Genomic DNA, 19,283 nt, shown 5'->3' with positions numbered 1-19,283 from the left:
TTCTGCCTTTGTCTTCTCTCATTAAATTATTGGTAAGAGAACATATTACTTCCCCTGGCTTCAAGTTAGCCCACTGAATATTGTGATTACTAGGGGTTATAAAAAGAATAGTGACTGTCGATTCTCATTAAGTTAAGCAATGAGCGATGATAACAGCAGGCAACAGTTTCACAATCAGTGCAGCTAAGAATCTGAAGCAATAGTAAAAGCCAGCATCTATTTTTGGTAGATTCTGATTGAATTGAAAATGTGAGGCAGACCTTAGAAAAGGCAATCACATTTTGCTGCCATCTCAGAGAAGGGACCTTAAGGGAAGGAATCTCATATTATTTTCTATCCACTCATCTCATCCTATTGTCTTCATTTCTACAAAATTTCCCAAACATATCTATTTCACAGTTTCTCCCCTGTACCATCCTAGTCTAAGCCACTGCCATATTTGCTTGTACTAAAACAACAGCCTCCATTTCTCTGCTGCTTCCACTCCAGTCTCTCTACCACCCATTCTAAAAAGTAGAATTGGAACTGTAAAATGTCAAAGAAAGCTACATTGTTTCATCAAACCTTTGAAAGGCTTCCCATAGCTTTTAAATAGAATGCAAACTCCTTAATGTGGTATATAAGGCATTATATTATGTCAGACCACACCCCTACCATGCTTTTGCTATGCTTCAGTCACTGTTATATTAGCAGTGCTTGCTTCTGTCATTTCAACCTATACGATGTCAGGAAGCTCTGAACCTTTTCAGAACTTCCTCCAAGTTGGCTATGAAGGACTCTGCTTACAATAGAATATCTGTCTGTCTATCTATCTATCTATCTATCTATCTATCTATCTATCTATCTATCATCTATCTCTCCAAAATGATATATATTATAATTAAATAAATTATATATATATTTATCTATATAATTTGTACTTTCTGTGTAACACTACCAACATGTAGAGTTCAGAGGTCCCTAAATTTCACCACTGATCACCAGTCAATTGTGACTAAGAGTACTTAGATTATCTGTATAAATAGGTTTTTGTTTGTTGTGGGGAAAGGAGGTTGTTTTTATTTCTTTATTATAAAATAATAGTTAATGAAATCTCCAGAAATAAAACTGGGCAGTTTTTGTTATGGACCATGACTTAAATGTTGGATTATGAAAAATAAAATACATATGTAAATATCAGCTTGCATAAGGTAATCATAAATTCTAACAAAATTTTTATTATAACTTACAACTCCCGAATTTCAAAGGGCATGCATGACCATCCATGGGAAAATCCACCAATCTCATGGGACACTCCGCACTTATGGTGAGTCTATGATGAAAAATGCAATTACATAAAGTCAACCCTTTTAAAAAAATAATTATGATTTTAGATTCTAAAATAGGAAGGAAGGGAGGGAAGGAGGAAGGAAGGAAGAAAGGGAAGAAAAGGAAGATAGGGAAGGAGGGAGGGAGAAAGGAAGGAAGGCAGGAAGGAAAGAAGGAAGGAAGGAAAGAAGGAAGGAAGGAACGAAAAGAATAAAAAAGAAAGGGAAGAAGTAAAAAAAAAATGATTACCTCATTGTGTATAAAATAGTACCGTTTCTCATAATTCTAAAAAGCTTATTTGGAGCTGTCATATTATGTGAGACAGATTTCTTTCCATTCCTGAAGAAAGTATCAGGGGTCCATACTTTTGTTACCATCATATTGTTCAATCTCAAAATTTCAATGGGACCATCATATTTTAGTCTTTTGTCAATCCATGTCTGTCTGAAGAACACATCCATTGTATATTCCTAGGGCAATTATTTTGGAACATATTTAAGTCACAAATGACTACACATAAGTATGTGAAAATAATGCATTACATTCTGTCCTCCTTCATGCTCATAAAAAAGACCATTGCAAATAAAATTAATAGGAGCAGGAATGATCTTGAATCAATGGAGCAAAAAGATTCTCAGCAATTAGAGTAACTTTTATCCATCCTGATGCCTTCATCTTCTGCATTCATAAGATAAATACATTACCACACATACTCATCATCTAATAATACATTTGCTATAATTTAAGAAAACCACCAGTACCAGGTAGTTACAGTTGTGTTTTACTTTAGACCAGATAGCAAAAATCAGTTAATGTGTAAAAAGTATCATGCGTAATTAATCGTGTGATTGTAGGCATTTTAAAGACAAAGTAATATGTGTAAAAGATATTTTATTTTCACAAAGTTTATTAAAATTAGTCAAATAACTCAAGGGTTTCAAATTACTAGGAGCTTTAGATCAAGGAATAAACTAAAGTAAGTTTTTTGTCATGCAAACTAAGTATATTTAATATAAGATAGCACAACTGTATGAATGAATTCTTCCTGACCAGTGCTTGGTATTCTAAGCTCTTAAACATGAGTGAGAAGGAGGGAGAAGGGCTGGGATGGGCAGCAAGCAATTAGATCAACATGAAATACTAAATACGATGAAAACTACAAAATAGTGTACACAACTAGTTCATACTGAAACTAATTATCATCTCTAATTTTCTCCCCCTCAATAGTTTCCTAAAGAAAAAACAGCCTGGCGCGGTGGCTCATGCCTGTAATCCCAGCACTTTGGAAGACTGAGGCAAAAGGATCACCTGAGCTCATAAGAGACCAGCCTGACCAACATGGAGACACCCTGTCTCTACTAAAAACACAGAATTAGCTGGGCGTGGTGGTGCACGCCTGCAATCCTAGCTACTCAGGAGGTTGAGGCAGGAGAATCACCTGAACCTAGGAGGTGGAGGTTGCAGTGAGCAGAAACTGCGCCATTGTACTCCAGCCTGGGCAACAAGAGTGAAATTCCATCTGGAAGGAAGGCAGGAAGGCAGGAAGGCAGGAAGAAGGGCAAGAAAGGAAGGAAGGAAGGAAGGAAGGAAGGAAGGAAGGAAGGAAGGAAGGAAGGAAGGAGGGAAAAAAGCTACACCCCAGGTTGTGCTATAGGAACCAGTAATAGGAAAGTTCTTCTCTTTGTTTAGAATGACCTTAAATCAACAAGCACTCAAATTTTACAACTGAAATGCAAATTGAAAGAGATTCAATGTCTTACTCTTTATACATTCTTAAGTTTAATTAGGGGTTCTTTGGGTTTCTGGCTTTGCGTGATTGACAACGAAATAAATATTAATTGCCCTCTTTTCTACATGTTGTCTTCAAGTCTCAAAAGGTAAATTAAACTTTGAAAATACCTACCATTTCAACATCAGAAACAGGTCCGAAGCTGGTGACATATATGTCAGTTTTCACTTCTGTAACAGGACCTAGCGGGTATGAAGTGAATAAGTGTGAAAAAATAATTACCAATTTTACAGGCTTGGATGGTTAATTACAGAGTAAATATAGATATGATATGTCATGTTTCTACAAGCATCTTAAATTTTCAGTGACATAATGAATCTCTACAAAAAAGAATGTAGACCAAAGCACAACAAAACCAGAAAGCAGTGTTTACTTACAGGCAAAAAGAAACCCTAATTACTTACCAGGAACCTTTCTTAAATATACGTCACCCCTGGACACTGTTGCAACAGGCAATGCAGAGACACAAAAGTTTTTAACCTTTGTGATATTTTATAGTCCATCATCTGATTGGCCTCTATAAAGAAGTGAGCTGTTAAAAAGCGGAAGTGTGGCCATAGGAGCAAAGAAGAGAAAAACCATAACAGCCGTAAGGACTGTATCCTTGGAGAGTTGAGGATACCAGTAAATAATTTTAAAATAATTTTAAAAAAATTTAAAAAATGTCACCTTTATCAACAGGCACACCATCCACTGCTGACTGGGATCAAAGACAAACTTTTTTATAAGTAACAGCTACTTATGCTCTGCCACCTACTAACTGTACAATCTTGTGCAAGTTATTTAACTCCTCAATAGTAGCAACCACAACCATCAGGCAAGATTTTGATAGCGATCAAATGAAACTGCTGAAATAAGATGCTCAGCAAAGCGAATCTCTCATGAAAGTACTCATTCCTTGTGAGGTTCCCTTTGCTTCTGACAATGGCCCCTATTGAGACTCTTTCCTGTATCTAAATAAGACTAATTCATGAAGAAGCACATAGGTGTTTTGGCAGAAGAGAAATGTGGGAGCATAATGACAATATGGCTAACATAGATTTTAGACAAGGGAACACAATCTGGGTTTGGCACAATCTGAGTTTAGCATGAAGTTTAAAATCAGAAAGTTTGGAGTTCACATTTGGTTCTAACATCTTCTAGTAATATCATCTTCAAGTCATATATCCCCATAGGTAAAGATATTAATGAGTATTAATTGAGATAATACTTGTAAATCATTTTCCCAGTCTCTAGAATATAATGTGCTCAATAATGACAATAGTCATTATTATGTATAATATAGCATTTTAATACAAACAAAAATATAAAAGTTGTTGCCCCTTGAACATAACTTCCTTAAACAATGGTTTATAATACTATATAGCCAGAGGCTAGATAGTCCGTAGGAAGAATGACATCTGCTATAAAGATGAAATAATCTCTCACTTGGATTCTTGCTTGGGAAATGGGATTCATGCCAAAAAAAAAAAAAAAAAAAAAAAAAAAAAAAAAAAAAAAGGCAAAGAGAAATTTGGTATTACTTAATGCCCTAGTTCTAAAGTTATCCTCATAAAAATGAATCTGAATATTTCTTCTTCTAAAGAATGAAGACTGATCCACACAAAGAAAGGTAACTCGAGGGAGAATGAGAAGATTCCTTATTGAATAAGTATCCTAAGAAAAATAAAGCCTTAGGCAGTATAGTAAGAGAAAAAGTCTGGATCAGGCTTATCTATTATGAGATTTAATTTTTTCAAGACTACATCTATGGAAAGCAGAAAAGTTAATTAGATTTTTATTTGAATGAAAATTGGAGAAAACAACAGCAAAACATGATAGTAATAAGCTCATTAACGTCAAACTGTTCCAGGAATAGTTAGGTAGTCCAGGAAGCAGGTAATATGTGCTGAACCCTAGAAGATAGCAATTTCACTCAAACAGGTTCAACAGTGAAATAAATCACTATGTTAGTTTCTTAAGGACAATTGCCAGAGTATTAAAAAGCAGAAACACTATGTCATTGCAAGTCAGGGCAAGTGGTGATAAGTTACTCAAATAATTAAGGTTGGTTATGTCCTGACAACTAGATTATTTGACAAGATTCTTGAGAAATCAAAAGTTACTTTGATGATCGGTTTAGGGAAGTGGTTCTGATATATCTGTTAAAATACAGATTGTTGAACTCCACACCCGGATATGCTGATTTAGTACTAGGCATAAGGGGTGGCCTCACAATTTGCATTTCTAACAAGTTCCTAGCTGAGGCTGTTCACTTTACTCTATTTTACAGTGTTCATCTGTTTTCAGGATAGTATTTACAACACTGTGTGCTATAAAATATTAATATCATAGGTATTTCAGGGGAGCGAGGAGTCTAGGAGAGAAAAGAATTAGGCCAATGATATTTTTCCTTATACATTTATTTTAAAGTGTGTGGGTGTGTGCTAATTCTTGTAGTTCTATAGTTACAATGATTCCATGGTAAGAATGAACATTTACCAATTCTTGCATAACATGCTACTTTCTCAATGATTCTTGAATAATGTTTTGTGTTGAAAATTATAACCTTAGTATTTGCGACATTCATGATTCAGTATTTGCCTTATATGTTCCTATGTATCTTTGAGACCGAGTGAGATCCTAAAAACATTTGATTGGTAAAGGGATTTCCTTCAGAGATTCATTCAATAAACATTTATTGAATGAGTGCCAGTTGTGTGTTGGGTTCCCTGCTAGGCTTTGATGCTACATTGGTAAACAAGACTCAGGAATTCCCTGCCTCAAAGAGCTAATATGCCATTGGGGCAGTCAGAGTATGAATACGGTAGTAAAATGATAAACTAAATAACAGAATGCTATCATTTCTAAGAGGAAAAATACAGGATGGTAAGAGAGTGAGAGACTGGGAAGGCCATTCCTGATTTGCAGTCACAGCTGCTTCTTCAAAGCAGTGACTTTTATTTATTTATTTATTTATTTTATTATACTTTAAGTTCTAGGGTACATGTGCATAACGTGCAGGTTTGTTACATATGTATACTTGTGCCATGTTGGTGTGCTGCACCCATCAACTCGTCAGCACCCATCAATTCGTCATTTATATCAGGTATAACTCCCAATGCAATCCCTCCCCTCTCCCCCCTCCCCATGATAGGCCCCGATGTGTGATGTTCCCCTTCCCGAGTCCAAGTGATGTCATTGTTCAGTTCCCACCTATGAGTGAGAACATGCAGTGTAACTCAAACTTGGAGAATGAGCATGAGACATTGCAAGAGCTTGGGAAGCTGGATTCCAGGCAGAGAGAACTGCAAGAGGACAAGATCAAAGACAGGAAAAGGGCTGAGTGTATTCAGGGACTAGAAAGGGTGCAAGTGGGGCTGAAGCAAAGCAAGGGAGGGACAGAATGATGAGAAATAAAAGTCATAAAGATAGAATGAAAACCAGGGTACAGTGGATAGAACACCTACCCCTGAACTCATATTCTAAAAAGTGGCATGTTTTAAGCAACACACTTATAATATATGCTATGGTGACTGTAGTTAAAACTACATAGAAAATAAGTTGTAAATATATCAGTAAAAGTTGGGGAGCTACATAGAGTATTGTTATGAACTAAATTGTATTCCCTCCAAATTCCTATGATGAAGTCTTAATTCTTGGTACCTCAGAATGTGACCATATTTGGAAATACACTTTTTAAAGAGACACTAAAGTTAAAATGAGGTCACTAGGGTGGGCCCTAATCCAATATGACTGTGACCATATCAGAAGTGTAGATTAGGACACACATACACACACACACACACACATAGCAGAAACAATGTGAACATGGAGAGAAGATGGCCATATATAAGTCAAGGAGAGAGGACTTAGAAGAAACCAATTTTGCCTATACTTTGTTATCTCCAGAACTGTGAAAAATTAATTTCCTATTGTTTAAGCCACCCAGTCTGTGGTACTTTGTTATGGCAGCCTTAGAGAACCCAAAGGTTAATCGTTTTTCCTATGTTTTTTTCCTGGAGCTTTCTTCTTCTGATAATTCAGTCTGTCTCTGTCTTTACTTGCAGGTTGTGGTCAGAAGTTTGATTTGTATCCCATAATCACTGGGAGACCACTGAGGGTTTGAAGTAAGGGAGTTTATATGATTAGATTATATATTTTATAAAATTATTCTGATAATGGTATTGACAATATATTACAGGGAAGTAAAAGTAGAAGAAGGGCTCTTCTAAGAGGCTGCTATATTGGTCGAGTTGAGAGTTGGTGAAAACAGCTTGGACTAGGGATGTGGCAGTGGGGTTGAAGACTGGACAGATTGAGGGGCAGGTATGCTCACAGGGTCTGGGTATTTTCCAAAGAATAATAAGCAAAGTTACAATAATTACTATTTATTAAAGAACAATTATTTGCCAGGTAGGTTATTAGGTTCTTCCCATATACTATTTCACGTAATCTTCACGACACCCTCCAAAGGCGCTATCCTCATGAGAATGTTATGGATCTGGAAACTAAGTTCACAGAGATTAAATAATGTATGACAGAGCCAGAATTCTAATCCCCTTGTATTGATCTCCAAAGCATGTGCTAGCTTTACTATACTATATAACATCACCAATAATAAATCGTTAATTACTTAAGCAAATGTGGAATTTCATATCTAGAATATAACATGCTATACCTACATTTCCTGCTTTGTTCATTAGTTTCTAAAGTATTTTCTCACAGTGCTTTTCACGCCTTTACTATTATTCCTACTACTGCATACTGCCTGGGTCTTTCTATCTGTAACAGCAAAGGCAAAATCTTAATCCTTTTTGAAGTCCCAAACTAGCACAACGCCTTGCACGTACTAGGCGTTGAATAACTGTGTTTCATCACGTTCCTAATATTATCCCAGTAGTGATTTAAAAACCCATCAAAAGAAAAAATTAACAGAATTACTTTCCACAGCAGTTAAACTAAAACTATTTCCCATTTTTAGAAACTGTGTTTTATTTGTATTTGTATCCTCTGGCAGGACCAATCACAGGTTTTAAATGTAATAGGTCTCTGATAAATCAGTTGTCAGTGAATAATGGTCACTATGTAATTAAGAATAATTCTTAAATACACCTCCTCTAATACAACAGTTTAGGATGTTCAAATCAACCTTACTAAGAGTATAATTACATGGAAACCAGATAATTTTGAGCTTCGAAGGATTTCTTCCCATAATTTGGTATGCATTTGTGAAACATTAAAGACATCTTTTAGTTTACAATTCTACTTTGTTGGTAGTAGGGATACATTTTTTAATACCTAAAATATGGTTGACAGTCTGTAAGGTAAACAAGATGATTCAACAGTTTTTGGGAAAGAAAGAGCCAAGACCAGCAAGATCAAATTCAGGGAAATATTTCCATCTAATTAATGAGTCTAACTTGCTGGGAAAGAGGGAAGGCAATTAACAATGAATCAGATACTTTCCCAATTTACTTAATTTTAGCAGTACAGATATGGTTAAAGGGTGGAATCATTTTTGAAATTTCATCTCCAATAATGATGTCTAATTTGCTGCTACATCATGAGAAAGCCTAGGGTGTTTTGCTGATCTTGAAACTAGTCCATCCTTATTTTCCATATTGCCTTCCCAGCCATGCACTTGAGGAAACATTTCTAATTATCCAGCCACCTACAGCACACATCCACCATCACCTTACAAAATACTAGTGACATATCTCCAAAAATGAAGACACTTGAAGCAATACAACAAGGAATCCTAAATGAAATACATAAAGAAATCTCTTCGCTTGTCATTTACAAAATATACATATACGAGCCTTCCTGAATACTAAACAAAGACGAGAGATATCCATTGATATCACTGAGAAACCAGAAAACACTATAAAGTTCTAGAAATTTCTTTCATTTAGAAGACATTAAAGATTAGTGCCTCCCATGTCATATAATCCATCAATCCTGGTCTACTTTGTAAATAATTACAGCCATCAAATAAATAAAGTATGAACAACAACAGAAATAAAATATGGGCAAACAATAAAAACAAGTAATTCACAGAAAGAAAGTTATCATAGCCAATAAAGATTGGAAAAGATATTCAACCACGTTAGAACATAGTGAGAATCAGAAAAATTCAAATCATTTCACAATAAAATGCCATTTTAAGAAATACCATTTCAAGATATATATATATCTTGTGTTAAAGAGGGTATCTGGATCCTGAATGTCATGTTCATTGTAAACTGTAAATGGGAGTTGATTTTGTAAACTCATCATGAAAAATAGTTTGGCATTATCTTGTCAACTCCCACTTACACTAAGATCCAGAAAATCCATTCCTTGATATATATGCAAAAGAAACTCTTGCACATTTACAGCAGGAAATTTGGGCCAGGATATTCAGAGCACCACAATCTTGGAAACAAGCAAAAAGCCTACTGCCAACAGAGCAGATGAATAAGCTGGTTTCTATGCAATGGGAATATCACACAGCAGTCAAAATGAATGATCTATTGCAACATGCAACAATAAGAATGATTTTTAGCAATATATAATTAAGTTAAAAGCATCAAAAGATTATATATAGCAAGTTCAAAACAATTAAATATTTAAAATAAACTTTTAAAATAAAGAAGTCAACCTAAAATGACATTCAAAGGAAAACTAATAAATAATTTTAAAAGGACTTAAAATCATGGTTACTTTGGGTGGGGAAGATAGGATGGAGGAGACCACAGAGCAGAATGAAACTTGTCCAAGTCCTACACTTTGTGCTGGTTGGTGGTTTAACTGGTATGTTTATTATATTTTAATAAATAATTGAATAGATGAAAGGATGTATAAAAAGAAGGCTATGTATCGGCCAATAATGAAAGTGTGTCAAATACCAAGAACTATTAATCTAGGTTTCAATTCTGTGTACCTGTGGCTTATAGAATAAATATGTAAGAAAGGCATAGACTATAAGGCAGTGATGTTTAATGATATATACAAATGCAATCAGATGTATTTTCTCATCTAAAAGAAGTCTAACAACTCAGTGAAGTATTACCCAAATATCACCAATTTTCTAATATCCTGTAATCTAGACTTTAGAGTGTCTATTTCAGGAAACACCGAATGCAATGGATACATCCTAACCCTAAAGAAAATGTAAATATATAACAGCACCGGTATGTTGTATGTCTTTTTTTTTTTTTAACCAAGAGCATAAGAAAGTAAAGTTGCGCTCTGAATTCAAACTTCTCTTGTTTTCTCAAAGACATATTTCTTTCAGCTATGCCTTTCCTCCAATCTAATGCTAAATATTGTCTACTAGATTATTCCCAATAGAAGAAAAAAAAAAGAAAGGAAGGAAGAAAACATGTTATGGTCTAACCTTGAAAACGAAAGGCCAACTTTTCTCTTTCTCTTCTCTATTATATTTGAACTTCTGAAAAAAACCAAACTATCAACAGTACCTCTGATTCTTCTTATTCACTCCATCATCTATCTCAATAATTTGTTTTTCATGCCTCGGGTCCACTTCCTTTTGCCAGTACCATGAGTTTTTCCTTATGTACAGCATTGTTCCTGCCAACTTTAAAAGTATTTTTTCTTTCTCCCATTTTTCTGCCTCCTTCCTTCTACCATCCCAATTTCTCTGCTTCCTTGTACAAATGCCCAGAAAAATCTTATTCCATTCTCTCTTGAATGCACTCAATCAGACTTTCACACCTATCAAAACACCAAAACGGCTCCACCAAAACAGTCAAAATCAGTGAAGATGTACACATTGCTAAATCCAGTGATCAATTTTAAGTTCTCATCTTTCTTTATCTGTCAGGAACATTTGACTAAATTAATCCCTCCTCCTTTCTTTATTTTTTCTTCCCCCCCTCCCTTACATTTTACTTTAATTTTATACACACTCCCTTGGCTTTCCTGCTACTTCACAAGCCACTCCTTTTAAGTCTTCTTGGGACAAAGGTTCCTCCTCTCCTCTCCGGAGCCACCTCCTAACATTGGAGACATCAAAACTCAATATTTGTACACCTTCACTATCAAACTTAATCCCCTGTAATCTTTTTAGACTTCTGGCTTTAAATATCATGTATATTGATATACTCATGATCCCTGAATTTCAGGTTCATCTCCACTTGATATGTAATAGACATCCCAAAGGTACCATACCTGCACACAAATTGCTCATCTATGCCCTTGTTCTACTTCTGGCACAGTCTTGACAACTCCATTTTTCTACGTGTCCAAATCAAAAACTTTGGAATTGGCTTTGACACCTCCCTTTCTCTCACATCCCACGTTCTAGCTGTCGTCAGTTGACTTTAATTTCAAAATATCCAGAAGCCAACCATTTCTTATAAATTTACAAACTTCTCTGCAACCAGCTTGGTCAAAGTATCCCTCATTTCTCGCCTGGTTTATTATGGAAAACCTTGCTGCATCTGCCCTTGCCTCTGACTGCCTGTTCTCAACACAAGGAGAGCCTTTTAAAATTAGTTCACGCCTTGTCCCTGCTAAAATCTTTCCAGTCACTTTTGATCTGACTCAGAGTAAAAGCACAGTCCTAATCAGCCTGCAAAGCTGTACGCAACCTTGTCCTCTTATCACACTGATCCCCTTTTATGCCTCAGCCCTGCTAAACTTCACTACAGGGACTCTGACTTCCCTGCTTAACATGTTTGCACTTAGAATTCCTTCTCATTCATTAGAAGACCCCATCCCAAATGTGGTTTATGCTTTTATTTAAGTACGACCAGTGTTCAAATAGCACCTTCTTAGTAGAATCTCCACTAATTATTCTACTTAAAATGGCAACCCCCTCCCCTGCTTTACATTACTCTATAGCTGTTAACCAACATCTGGCACACACACTGTATTTTACTTATTTCTGTTGCTTATTTTCTGTCTCTTCCACAGTGTGAACTTCAGAGGGCAGGAAATCGTGCAGTTCTCCCCAACTTTAAGTAACATCAACCTTGCCCAATTTCTCAAAATAGAAATGGAAAAGTCATTTTTTACTTCTCTCTTTTTTTTTTAACATCCATATCAAGTCAATCGCCAATTCTTTGTTGAATTAAACCTCCAAAAATCTCACTTTAATCAACTTACATATATCCATCTTTACTACCTCTACCACCTTTTTCCAAGCAACTGGCAACTTAAGAGAACTAAAGCTAAAGTAACAAAAGCTTCATTGGTCTCCCTGCTTCCAAGTTCCCCCACTTCCTTTTCTAAGTCTTCCTTTATGTAGACAAGATGGAGCATTTTTCACTCTAAGTCAAGCCATGTTATTCCCTCCATTTAGAAAACTCCAATTGCTTCCAGGTTCACTAAGATAATAATTTATGCTCTTTTACGGGGTCCTCAGAGACCCTGCGAGACTTGGCCTCTGTTTACCATCTCAGCCAAACCTCATGAGATTCTTCTTCTTGCATTCTGGCTACAGGCATGCTGGACTCTTACAGTCTACATCACACTAACCTATTATCTACCTTCAGACCTTTGCACTTAATTGTTTTGTTCCCTCTGAGAATTACTTTTCTCTTACTCTTTTCATGCCTGACACCTTTAGGTTTTAGCTTAAAAGACTTCCAGGAACACCAAATCTGAAATAGATCCCTCACCCATTTTTTCCCCTTTTAGCATGCTATTAGATAATTCTATAGCATTTTCATTTAATTATTTTATTATTTCTTTGTTATTTTCATCTCTCTATAATGCTTAGCTGTAAAGTCTGTGAGGGCTCATATCAGATCAGAATATCTTCACAACCTTACATTGTTCCTGACATATAGTGGTCTCTCAATACAGATTGGTTTCACAAATGAATGAATGAAAGAAGGGGACAAATTGGAAGAGAATGAAGTTTTATGTTGCCGAGAAGTGCTCTTTTTGCCTACGTATTTTTAAAAGCATTTCTCTATTGACATTTAATTAATAAGACTAGCACAAGACACATTAACTTTTAAATGGAGATACATAGATCATTTGAAAACATTGCAAACACAATTTGATTTTTGTGGGGAAAATATTCCAACTTAACCCAAATGCATACAATTTTCTGTGTTTTCTTTGCTGTTTGAAAAGCTATTAAAGCTTTAGAATAAAAGTTCTTATCTCACTTCTTCAGAGCAAATGTAGTTTTGCTTATTTTAAGGTCCTACTTAGTAGCAAGAAGGCATGTTCAGGAAATTTGATTCTTGATAAACAGGGCAATGCAAGAACGTCTCAGAAGTGGATATAGGACCAGCTGCCCGACTAAGGTTTTAAAGATGAGGGTGTGTGTTGTGACTTTACCAAGAAGCAGCTATAGAATTGGTGGGCAATTCATTGGAAATTTTCTCAGCCTGTTTTCTAACAGAGGGATAATGCCTGCCTTATTTATCTCTTTGTGTTGTTGTAATAATCTTAGTAAATAATGTGAAGTCCACTAATGTGAAGTCCTACTATGTTAGTGAATAACCTTACAAAAATGACTCATATGCTTCATTCCCATTTCAGAGAGGTTGCGGAAGATGATTCAAAGGCAATGATCTGTATTTGAAACACTTGTTATTCTGGATCATGTGCCTCAAAATATTGAGGTGTGTGAAAGGCTGTGCAACCCTTCGATAAACAGAAAATGAGTAATGGCAGGTTTCCTAAACCATTTCCTGGTAGTAAGTAAATACCTTAGCTATGCATTTTTAAGAAAGCATATAACAGTGTTGAAAGTGAACAAGAGCTAGGGGATTATTTTTTGACTTCTTTGTGGAAGGTTTCACTTGTGTGCTATATCTACACAGGTGAAAGCTACTTCAGGATGACAGCAACTGATTTGTCAGAGGTTGAGAGGACTACATCCTCTCAGAAGTACGAAATCAGCTTCTCTCACCATGCCTCCTTCCCTCTCTTCTCGCCTTTTCCCCTTTTCTTCTCCAATGGGAGAATGTAGGAGACAAGGGAGAGGAGATCCTGGAGGGATGTAAAAAAAGGAAACCATTTCAGTTCCTTTTATTTCCCTATCACAAGCTGTGCTGCTGAGTTAAAAATATGTAATTTAGTTTCCAAATCTATTTCAACCCCTGCCTGGCCTACTGAGCAATCACAAACCATCCAATTTCAGTTCAAATCTTTGCTTTTAGCTTTGTTTGAAATGGAACACAGCAAAGTTGTATAAACAGATATAAAGTAAATGCCCCACAAAGAGCAGAAGCAGGATTATAGGAACCAGGAAGTAAATCCATATTTATAGCCTACTAGTCAAAATCTGGATTGTTTTCATTTTATTTTTAAAATACCAAATTTTCCACAGAGTATCCAATGTCATAGAAGGGATCTGATTTGTGGTATCTAAGAGTCTGTGCTAATGATGAAGTTTCTCATTGTTTTCCGTGGTACACATTTACAACTTCATGTAAACAGAAAACACATTTTCTGCAGGTGAGAATCACTATTCCTCTGTCACATTTGGAATACTACACATTTACAGAGAATGACCCACTTCTAAAAAGTGAATCACATTTACCACAAACATTTATCAGCAAAGCCAAGAAACAAACAAACAAACAAACAAACAAAACCCATGTTATGCTATTTAGTAAATGTTTAAATGGTTTACCAATTGGTAATGCTGGAAGGAATGTTAATTCGACCCCTTCTCATAAAACTACAAAAATGTTTTCAGGTGGGTAATGCAGATAATTTGGCAGTGACAAATTAGATGACTAATAATGTCCTTGAGACATTTGGTAGAATTACGATTAACCAAAACCCAGTAATGGCTCACATATATTGTTTTCACTTATGTTATTGTCAATATAATGGTATGGGAGAGAGCAGATGGTAAGAAGGATCTATCTACAATGGATCCCTTCTTCCTTTTGAATTATAGTTTGCATTATAGCCAGCTGGGCAGGTATTATTTTAATTTTCAACATTTATAATCAAACAGTATAGTTTCAGTTCTAACTTTTCACCTTGATTTATGTTCTGGTATATCAATTTTCTGAATGAATATGTAAACTACATAGGACTGATACTTTTCTTATTTTTTTTCTTCACTTGAAATGTCAAGTTTAAAACGTTTATGGGCAGATAAATCCTCTTTTATTGATATAATATTGCCTTAAATGGTATCACATCATCTGAACCATGCTCCACAACACTATTTTTGATCTAAAATGGTAATTTCCCAGTCACTTATGGAAGATCATGCATTGACAAATGATTCACCCCTTTTCAGATTTTCATGAAGGCAAATGCAGTGCAGGCAGCTTATCCCTGGAGGGGCAATGTGAAAAGAAGCAGGAGAAACTTTCATTCTTCTCTTCTATCCTTATCGCTGTCAACATACAAATGCTGGCCCAGCGTGGCTCATGCCTGTAATCCCAGCACTCAAGAGACTGAGGAGGGTGGATCACTTGAGGTCAGGAGTTCAAGACCAGCCTGGCCAACATGGTGAAACCCCATCCCTACCAAAAAGTATATTTAAAAAAATTAGCCAGGTGTGGTGGTTCGCACCTGTAATCCCAGCTACTTGGGGGGCTAAGTCAGGAGAATCACTTGAACCTGGGAGCCAGAGGTTGCAGTGAGCCAAGATCAAGCCACTGTACTCCAGCCTGGGTGACAGAGGGAGACTCTATCTCAAAGAAAAAAAAGAAATATACAAATGCTGAGTCAATACCCTCAATGGCTTCCCATAACCTTCTCATAAAATCCAAGAAAATAATGGTTTGGAATCCAGAAGACCTGATCTCATCCTATCATCGATGTACTACGTGCCCTTATATACATCACTTTCCCTTTCTAGACCTTAGTGTCCCCATCTGTTAAATGAGACTAGACACCAAAGAAGCACCCAACTCTACTCTATCCAACTTTATTTTCTCTCCACCAACTCTTTCTAGCCTCAGGCCATACTCCTGCTTCACATCACAGGCTGTCCTGCTCCCCATTCTTGCTTTCTCCATTCTCCCAACATCTCATCTCCTACACACCCTCAATAGGAGATATAAAGTTGCTCCATGCTTCTAATATTAGATGATACTCATCACACAGTATCTGATACCATCCCCATCTGCACAGCTTTGTTTTTTAAATATACAGCCTGCTCTGGGTTTACATCCTTCCCCTCCCACTTGGAACTTGGACTAGTTACTTAACTTTCTACGCCTCAATTTCCTCATCTGTAAAGTGGGGATAGTAATGGCTTTCAAAGGGTTGCTGTGAGGATTAAACAGAGTAGTAATGCCTACAAAATGCCTGGCTTATGTGAACATTTAATTAAATAAATACAATATTACTGGTTGTTATTATTGTTACCACTTGAATGTAAGCTCCTTTAAGACAGAATCTCTGTCCTGTTCAACTCAGTTGCTGAAGGGTAATTAATGCAGTGTACTGTAAAGAACAGGTACTTTGAGATCAAAGGACCTGGGCCAAACCTATGAATGGTACCCTAGCAGGTCATTTGTCCTCGTTGAACTGGACTGAGAAGCTATTTGAGGTTAAGAAGTGTATCTTAAAATTTCTGTGGACCTAGTACCTAGCACAAAGCTTGCCACATAGATTTTCATTATATATGCAAAGGAAATATGAATATGAAAAAGAGCAACAGTGCTGTTAATGGATGTACCTCTGTTAAGTCCTTTATACCTATTTTGTTGAAGAAAGCAAGCTGAAACATGTCTAACTTTAAAGTCTTAGGAGGAAAGCAAATGACACATCACCGAAAAAGAAAAGGAAAAAAGAGCATCCTGATGTAGAAGAGAAAAGGAAAGGAATGGGTTCTCTAGCAGAGCAGGCAGCTTCATGCCCCAGATTTATGTCCTAGGTAGAACACTGGCCAAGGTTTTGGCATAGGCATGGACACGTGGGAGGACGAGGGACTTCGGTTCAGCTGCCTCAAGTGCAACCTGCTCTGAGCTAAGTGGCCAGGTTCAGGGAAACTATTCTCAGTGAATAGCGGCCAGGCAGCTGAGCCCAGAGTTCCCATTTTTGACTCTTCCTCTCCAACCTCCCCCAACCAGCAGTCAGGTCCCAGGAGGTAATTAGTGTGGGGGAGAGGCAAAGCTTCTGAGGGGGCAGGGAGATGGGAAAGTACGGGTGGAGGCGGTCTTCTTGTCATAGGACTCACCAAGAGAGGAGAGATAGAAAGAGAGAGAGATTTATTTTTGCACGTGAGGCATACCTAATGATATTCCCACAGACAGACAGAGAGGAAGACCAAGAGAGGGACAGACAGGACACACTTGCGCGTTTGAAATCGTTCATACCCCCAAATCCAGGACGCAGCCTGTTGTCATAACCATCGAGCAAACTGTCCAGGATGCGGGTGAAATTTTCTGTGCACAATTTCTCCTCCTTTTGGTTCTGTCCTGGGGATTCGTTTAAACTGCAAGCAAAAGAAAAAAAAAAAAAAAAAAAAAAAAAAAAAAAAACGGGGCGGAGGAGATTATTTTAAGAATCCATCAGAGAACAGGTGCAAACAGGTTTGTTTTCTAGGGAAAGAGTCGCTTGCCCCAAACTAAAGGAGACGAGCCTGGGGGTTGAGATGCAGAAGACAGAAATGGTGAGGAAAAGCGCGCCCCGCCACAAGACCCCCAGTGCCCACATGCCTCTTGCATCCTGCGCCCTTCGTGCTCTCCGCATCTATGCGGTCACAGAAAAGCCTGGCTTCGGCCCCTGCTCTTACAGCTGAAATGTACACCCAGGGAGATCTAGTACACCCAGGGAGGAGTGAGTGGCCAAAGGGGTCCGGGAGCTGGCCATTTCTTCACTTTCCCTTGCCCACCTCCCCGCACCCCAGAGAACTCACCAAACCGCCAGGCACAGGAAGCGCAGGAGGGCGAAACTGACCCCGGCGGACAGAGCGATCGCGGGTACCTTCTTGGCAGAAACCATCTTTGCAACATGCCATACTTCAAGCCTGTTCACGTTTCCAGGCTCTTCAGATGCCCTGAGCAGGGTGCGAGGAGAGGGCAGAGAGGCTCCCGCGGCGTGCGCACACTCGCGCTCACACTCGCCCGCGCTCAGCCAGCCCGAGCCGCGGTGGGCGTGTGTGTGCACGGGGCCAGGGGAGGCGGAACCTGCCTTCCTCGCCCCCTCCTTTCTCGCTCAGCGCTCAATGTGTATGTAGAGCTATGTATACCGCTCCACACCCTTTCGTGCCCGCGCGCTGAAGGTTCTGGGGTTAGCATCCGCGCGCTTGCGCTGCAAGACTCGGCAAGTTTGTTCCGACCGTAACTCCGCGGATGAGGACCCAGGTCTCTCGCCCCTCCTCCGGCTCCGCAGCCCCCGACCCCAGGTGGGCTTCCCGCCCACAGCAGTGCTCGGCCTCCTCCTTCCTGGGCCCCTCCCTTCCGCTGGGATTTGGATGTAACCAATGAAGCTCCTCTCTCGTCAGGTTGTGCGAGGACCTGTTTGTACCCAGAGTCAAGGTTGGAGGTGGAGAAAGGGCGGGTGATGGGGACTGCTGGGCGTGGGGTGGTAGCGGTGGTGAGGAGAGGGTATCAAGTCCGGGCTCAAAAGACCTTTGAGACCCTCCCCTTCAGGTGTTATGGGGGGCGGTAGGGAGGGCAATGAAAGCAAAAAGATTATTCCTGCTAACAGGGGTTACAACTCACCCGGCGGACTCTCGCCAAATTGTTGGGAAGTGGACTCGAGCCGCACTCTAGTCCCAGTATTTGCTAAGCTATTGCTTTAAAGACACCCCGTTTCTTTACCCGCCTCCACCAGACACGCGCACACCCTCCGCTTTGCTGCTCCATCCTTTTCTGGAGAGGAGGGGAGAAGTGGAGACAAGCGATCTCTGGTCAAAATCACTTTCACTTCTTGCGACACTCTTCTTTTTCAGAATGGAGTTGACTTACTTCCAGAGGTTGACCTCTTTAGGTAGGGGGCAAGGATGGCTGGAGAGAGAGAGAGGCGGGGAAAAAGAGAAAATGTGTGTGTGTGTGTGACAGAGAGAGAGAGAGAGAGAGAGAGAGAGAGAGAGAGAGAGAAGGTGGTGTATGGAGAGAAAGGATACATAAACTAAAATGGAGGGGGACAAATCTTAGTTCCCTTGTGACATGAAAGGGAACACTAAGCTCTATATCTTTAGTGTTTTACTGAGCAAAGATAAGCATTCCCAGTAGATCTTTGGAAAACATTAATTATTGGCTTCAAGGGGGAAAAGCGTCTTTTAAATTAGTAATGATGCATGTGGAAATTTTCATAT

At 38.3% G+C, this 19,283-nt stretch overlaps 1 protein-coding gene across 2 annotated transcripts in view; it reads right to left on the bottom strand.

Moving 5' to 3' along the window:
- The window catches only part of GABRA4 (gamma-aminobutyric acid type A receptor subunit alpha4), a 68,093-nt gene extending 49,146 nt beyond the window's left edge, over positions 1-18,947 (bottom strand). Inside the window, exons 1-5 of one of the 2 annotated variants that reach the window (XM_017872655.1) lie at positions 17,880-18,947; positions 17,338-17,456; positions 3,212-3,279; positions 1,558-1,778; positions 1,230-1,312 (exon numbers count right to left, since the gene is read on the bottom strand). In XM_017872655.1, coding sequence (XP_017728144.1) covers positions 1,230-1,312; positions 1,558-1,778; positions 3,212-3,279; positions 17,338-17,456; positions 17,880-17,965 — 577 coding nt within the window. In that variant the 5' untranslated portion in view covers positions 17,966-18,947. The remainder of the gene's footprint in view (positions 1-1,229; positions 1,313-1,557; positions 1,779-3,211; positions 3,280-17,337; positions 17,457-17,879) is intronic. The other variant, XM_017872656.1, reaches the window with a different exon arrangement.
- Between the last annotated feature and the right edge of the window lie 336 nt (positions 18,948-19,283).

The sequence above is a fragment of the Rhinopithecus bieti genome, unplaced genomic scaffold (genome assembly GCF_001698545.2).
Source record: "Rhinopithecus bieti isolate Rb0 unplaced genomic scaffold, ASM169854v2 scaffold_7167, whole genome shotgun sequence".
In the NCBI taxonomy this organism is placed as follows: Eukaryota; Metazoa; Chordata; class Mammalia; order Primates; family Cercopithecidae; genus Rhinopithecus; species Rhinopithecus bieti.
Note: the sequence above shows the minus strand (reverse complement) of the source record. Positions and strands in the feature narration are given on the sequence as shown.